This window comes from Microtus ochrogaster, chromosome 4 (assembly GCF_000317375.1).
Source record: "Microtus ochrogaster isolate Prairie Vole_2 chromosome 4, MicOch1.0, whole genome shotgun sequence".
Classification (NCBI taxonomy): domain Eukaryota; kingdom Metazoa; phylum Chordata; class Mammalia; order Rodentia; family Cricetidae; genus Microtus; species Microtus ochrogaster.
In genome coordinates, this window is record NC_022011.1 from 15,106,811 (window position 1) to 15,113,185 (window position 6,375).

The following is a 6,375-nucleotide window of genomic DNA, read 5'->3' on the forward strand; positions in this document are numbered from 1 at the left end:
TCACCCAAGACAGAGGAGAGACTTTCCTGGGGAGTCTGTCTCTGTTCACCCAAGACAGAGGAGAGACTTTCCTGGGGAGTCTGTCTCTGCTCACCCAAGAGGGCAACGGCAGAGCAAAGAAACCATTCCACTTAAATCCGGCTCGGTGAACCAATGAGTTTAACTGAGGCTGCAAACATCACTGAAGAAAAAAAACTCCCTTCCACCCCTCAATTGTTAGCTCCAGAAACTTGGAGAGGGGAGAGGAGAGGCCCTGTGCCCCTTGTGAGTCTTGTGAGCCATACCCCTGCTTCCATGAGTGAATATTGTTGACCCGTGGTATGAGGGTCTTGTGGGAGTACTCAAGATGGCAGCGGCCACGTCCTGCCTGGAGAACCAAGTTCCTCCATACAGGCATGTGGTTTTATAAGGTTACATGCGAAGTTAAGCTTACTGAACAGCCGTCTCCTGTGTTCTTTTGCAGATTGTCACCTCTCTGTGTCCCATGTATGGCAGTCGGTTTGGTTATGCCCTTTCCAATGGCACAGTCGGGGTTTACGACAAAACAGCCCGATACTGGAGAATTAAAGTTAGTACGGTCAGGCGCACCTGCTCAGGGATTGCAGATTTCCGGCACTGAGAGACTCCTTTACTAATTATGGGAATTCTCTTTCAGTCCAAAAACCACGCCATGAGCATTCACGCTTTTGACATCAATTCTGATGGCGTGTGTGAGCTGATCACTGGGTGGTCTAATGGAAAGGTGAGTGTCTGTTAGGAAATGCACGTGTAACTCTAACATCTGCTTATGGATTGGCTGCACGGCGTGGATAGATCCTGAGTAAAGCCCAGGCATGATGTTGTCATAGATAACACAGTGGCGTTAGTGAGTGGGGGTGTACTCCAGAGAAGGGCTAGGAGAACCTTACATTTGCGTTGTAAAGCTTTGCCCAGAAGGGTAGTTCTGAAAAGACAAACATAGTGACTAGCCTTGGCTGCCTGGCCTTCGACCAACACCTGTGTCATTGCCTGGACCAGTCCTTTCAAGTGAGTGTCCTTCATGACTGTTCTCGAGATGTCTTTGCGGATCAGCTGTCTGTTTATGGGGGAGCCCTAAGAAGTCTGTGTAGTTTTTATGAGGAGAAGATAATGTTATTAGAAAGGATTATACAGTTGTGCTGTGCCTGGTGGCACACACTTTGGATCCCAGCACTTGGAAGGCAGAGGCAGGAAGATCTCTGTGAGTTCAAGGCCAACCCTTATCTAGATAGAGAGTTCCAGAACAGTCAGGGCCACAGTGAGACTGTCTCAAAGAGAAGGTTGCTATAAGGTAGAAAATTGGGATGCTTCAGTATTCTTTAAATGTTAGGGATAACTATATTTTATAAATGTACAAATGATAGTGGTACACTTAAAAGAAATTATGTATATTTATTTAAGGGGGCAACATGTGGAGATCAGAGGACAGCTTGAAGGAGTTGGCTCACTCCCACCACCATGTGATACCTGGGCTCAAACTCAGGTCTTAGTACCAGGTCATCGGTGCCTCTCACTGAGCCATTTTGCCATAAAGATGTGATTTATACGTAAACCTTTTGTTTTGAAATGGAGTCTTATTATATAGCCCAGCCTTGCCTTAAACTCTGTAGCTTTAGGTGGTCTTGAATGCAAGGCATGCTTCCTGCCTCAGCTTCTTGCTTGCTGGAGTTACACACACCCCAGCTTCCAGGGCTGATGTTAACACTCTGATGACTATGCTCTGAGGCGTGGGCCCTGTTTTCACTCTTGTCTGGCTATTGTTCTCCATGTGGAACCATGAGCAGAAAGTTCAGAAGTTTTCCTAAGAGCTCATAAGTGGCAGGTGGCAGGGTGGAATCTGGGCCTAGGTAGATGGGCCTTGGACCCCGTGTCTTGTCCTGTGCTGTATGTGCTTTATGGAGCACCTCCCAGCAGACCCAGTTCTTCACAAGGGACGTTGTGGGAAGGGCAACTTCTGTTGAAAAAGACTCATCTATTTTGAGGATGCTTTGGTCCCTTTGGCCCCAGTAGCTGTAGCCACAGGTTTCATGGTATACTCTTGAAAACAAACTAAATGAATGTGTGTGTGTGTGTGTGTGTGTGTGTGTGTGAATGACAGGGCCTTACATAGTCCAGGCTGGTGTGTGTGTGTGTGTGTGTGTGTGTGTGTGTGTGAGAGAGAGAGAGAGAGAGAGAGAGAGAGAGAGAGAGAGAGAGAGAGAGAATATGACAAGGTCTTACATAGTCCAGGCTGGGGTGTGAGTGAATGACAGGACCTTACATAGTCCAGACTGGCCTCAGACATAATGTGTACCCGAGGATGACCCCACCCCATGCTCTCAAGTGACAGGATTGCAGGCGTGTCACTGAAGCTGGCTGGACTGAGTAACTTGTAAAGCTAGCTTTTTGTTGCTGTTGTTTTTAAACTGTAGCATAAATGATCTTTATGTTCTTATTTAATTTTCAGGTTGATGCTCGAAGTGACCGGACTGGAGAGGTCATATTTAAAGACAACTTTTCTTCCGCAATTGCTGGCGTGGTAGAGGGAGATTACCGGATGGATGGCCATGTACAACTAATCTGCTGCTCGGTGGATGGGGAAAGTAAATTGGGCTAGGAAAAATCCTTGAAAAGTCAAAATTTCAAAAGTGGAAGTGGCCGTGCTTAGGGTCTTATCTTCTGTTAAGTCCGAGGCTACCTGCCAGGCACAGCTGAGATGAAGGGGAACCTCCTGGACACGAGCGTGGAGCAGGACCTGATCCGAGAGCTGAGTCAGAAGAAGCAGAACCTGTTGATGGAGCTCCGCAACTATGAGGAGAACACGAAGGTGGGGCTCCGCTGAGGTGGGGCTCCGCCGTGGAGGGGCTCCGCTGAGGTGGGGCTCCGCTGTGGAGGGGCTCTGCTGTGGAGGGCTCCACTGAGGCGGGGCTCCGCTGAGGTGGGGCTCCGCTGTGGAGGGGCTCTGCTGTGGAGGGCTCCACTGAGGCGGGGCTCCGCTGAGGTGGGGCTCCGCTGTGGAGGGGCTCTGCTGTGGAGGGCTCCGCTGAGGCGGGGCTCCGCTGTGGAGGGCTCCGCTGAGGTGGGGCTCCGCTGAGGTGGGGCTCCGCCGTGGAGTGGCTCCGCTGAGGTGGGGCTCCGCTGTAGAGGGCTCCGCTGAGGCGGGGCTCCACTGTGGAGGGCTCCGCTGAGGTGGGGCTCCGCTGAGGTGGGGCTCCGCCGTGGAGGGGCTCCGCTGAGGTGGGGCTCCGCTGTGGAGGGGCTCCGCTGAGGTGGGGCTCCGCTGAGTTGGGGCTCCGCTGTGGAGGGCCTTCTCTGAGGTGGGCAAGTGCAGAGCCTAAAGTGCTGGCACCGGCCAAGGTGGTTCGCACGTGTAGGAGAGCGCCAGGGTCAGTGCTGGGTCCTCCTGGCCACCTGCGGACGTGCAGATTGCCTCAGCCTTTTGGTCACTGCTAGAATGAAGAGTCCTAAAAGCTGGGCATGGTGGCACACAGTACTTCTCAGAGGCTAAGAAGAGGCTCCTGAATTCTAGCCCAGGTTACATTGCCAGATCTGCCTCAAAAGAAGGAGCGAGAAGGGCTGGAGAAGTGGCTTAGCAGTTAATGTGTCTACTGCTCTTGCAGAGGGCAGAGTTTTGGCTCCCACCACCCACTGCAGGTGGCTCAGCTGCCTGTAGACCCCCGCTTTAGGAGATTCCGAACCTTCTCTGAAATCACCTAGCGTTTCACTCACGCATGCACTCATACATACTCACCTAGTTAAAATAAAACATAAATGGTTTTTAAAAGGAGAGCTAGAGATGAGAAGGAGAGACTTACAGATGCATTTGTAAAGGGCATGACAGGTGCAGTGGACCACAGGTGGGGACAAGGAATGGGCATTTCCCACAGAGCCAGAGAGAGCAAAGGCGCTAACAGGCCGAGCAGGTTTCAGAGGAGTCACAAAGGTCAGGTTGACAGGGGAGGGGACATCCGTCCTGACGCTGAATAGCTGTGGTAAACTTGCATTTTCCTTTCTGAGCGACAGAGCTAAAGTTAGGGGGCCGTGTTTTACAGGCAGAACTGAGCAGTCCCCTGAATGAGGCTGACGGGAAGAAAGGCATAATCCCAGCCAATACCAAGCTCCAGACTGGCCTCTCAGTCAGCCTGGGGAACGACGTACAAGATGCGCATGCAGAACTAAGCATTTCCACTTCCAATGGTGAGACACTACTACAGCCGTCCTGGGAGGTGCTTGTGCTGTCTTGGAGTAGCTCCTAAAATGCCATTGCCTTCTCTTTCCAGATACCATCATCCGAGCAGTGTTAATTTTTGCAGAGGGGATCTTTGTGGGTGAAAGCCATGTGGTCCACCCCAGCATCCACAACCTTTCCAGCTCCATCTGCATCCCAATCACCCCTCCCAAAGATGTCCCCGTGGATCTGCACCTGAAAGTCTTCGTGGGTTACAGAAGCAGGTGACCCTTTTGTCACAGGTCTTTTCTATAGAGACTTAGGAGGGCAAGACGGGTTGGTTTGCTGTTAGACTTACCCTCTGTCAGACCAGAGAAGCCATTGAAGGGTCTGCCACCAGTTAGGGTTTTCCCGTGACCTTTATATCCCTAATTCGAATTCTTTCCAAAGAAAAAAGGTATGTAAGTTTCAGATGGTTATTTTCAATTTTTAATCAGATGATCTCAGGGACATAAAAACTTTAACATGTTTGAGTTTTTGGTGAAACTCAATAGTAGAATTTGTGCTTAGCATGTTCAGGGCCCATGTTCAGGGTTTGAGGCTCAGCACCACATGGAAGAATAATTTGATAATTATTTAAATGCAATTTGGCCACTAACACTCAGAAGGGTGGGAGATATTTATATGAGGTGCAGTGTTGAAGTTAATGGGGAGCCCTACTACACTTGTTGAAGATAAAGGCCTTTTCATGTTGGGCATGGTGGTACAGGTCTGTGATCAGAAGCAGGAGGATCAGAAGTTCCAGGCCAGCCTGGACCACAAGAGAGTTCAAACCATACTGGGCAACTTAGTAAGACCCTGTTTCATAAAAGCAACATCAACAAAATCTGTCAATCAATAAAAATCAAAGGCTTTTTGTATTCTTCCGGGGTGTTGTAAAGCCTGGTACATGAAAAGGGACATATATTATTTCTAAATCTCAACCCCACCCATTGGTACAGAATTTTAACTCTCAAGTTTCCCTCTCTTTCTTCAGATATCTTTCTTTAGATGTCAATTGGTGATGACCTAGTAGTGAGGTTTTTTTTGGCCTTCACTTTGAAATCGCATTGTACTGAGTCAGGGATGGAGGTGTATTGTAATCCTAGTACTCAGTAGGCAGAGGCAAGAGGACCAGGAGTTCAAGGCCAGCCTGGGCTACATAGACCCTGTCTTAAAAATGCAAGGGTGGGAGCACAGATTAACACTACACTAAACACTTCTCTCATACTCGTTGGTTGGCTGTAGCACCCAGTTCCATGTATTTGAATTGACAAGACAGCTCCCCCGATTCACCATGTATGCACTGACCAGCCCAGATACAGCCAGTGAGCCTGCCAGTTACGTGAGCTTCATCATTGCAGAGCGGGCACAGAGGGTGAGTAGTGTTTCATCTTTCAGTTCATGGTTTGCACTTCAGGGTCCTTTTGCTGTTCCTTTGTAGACGGAGGGATGTGAGTCCCAGGCTGCTGGTGTAAAGATGAACAATGTAGCGTGGGGTTTGCTAAGCAACTTCTAGGTTCCACTTAATTTATTACTAACAAGTGCGTGTGTGTACATCTATGACTGTGTGATGTATGTGTGCATCTCACAGTGTGAGCGTGAGGTCAGAGGACATTTGCAGCTGGTTCTCTCCTTCCTCCATGGGTTCTAGGAATCACACTCATGCCATCAGGCTGACATGGTTTACTGACTGAGCCGCCTTGCCTGGTCCTGGCTAATAACTTATAGTTGTTGTAATTATAATATTGTAATTGTAATAATTATTGTAATTATTGTAATAACTTATACATTAATGCTTTTAGATGTGCTGGCATAGGCCTGACTGCAATTCCAGAGCTTCAGAGGCAAGAAGGTTATGAGTTGAGAACAGCCTGGGCTGTATGGTGAAACCCTGTCTCAAAAAAACAAAACAAAACTCAAAATTTGCTGAAATTTTTCTTCTCTGAACTTTGAAAGATACACATATGCACACACAAACACACACACACACACAAACACACACACACACACACACACACACTTCCCCCCATTAGTTACAACTGAATTCTTCCCAGTCTCCATTCCTCTCTTTCTTTTGTTCAGGTATTAGTTGGTTGTCTTGACTTAGTGTTTCAAGAGACACCTAGGATGAAATGGAGAAAGGGTATATATATATTTAATGGAGAAAG

The 6,375-nt window shown here is 48.6% G+C and overlaps 1 protein-coding gene across 1 annotated transcript in view; it reads left to right on the top strand.

Moving 5' to 3' along the window:
- Bbs2 (Bardet-Biedl syndrome 2) overlaps positions 1 to 6,375 on the top strand; it is a 29,891-nt gene that overhangs the window by 13,168 nt on the left and 10,348 nt on the right. Inside the window, exons 6-12 of the mRNA XM_005345616.1 lie at positions 464 to 568; positions 656 to 742; positions 2,465 to 2,600; positions 2,685 to 2,824; positions 4,050 to 4,194; positions 4,278 to 4,449; positions 5,453 to 5,582. Coding sequence (XP_005345673.1) covers positions 464 to 568; positions 656 to 742; positions 2,465 to 2,600; positions 2,685 to 2,824; positions 4,050 to 4,194; positions 4,278 to 4,449; positions 5,453 to 5,582 — 915 coding nt within the window. The remainder of the gene's footprint in view (positions 1 to 463; positions 569 to 655; positions 743 to 2,464; positions 2,601 to 2,684; positions 2,825 to 4,049; positions 4,195 to 4,277; positions 4,450 to 5,452; positions 5,583 to 6,375) is intronic.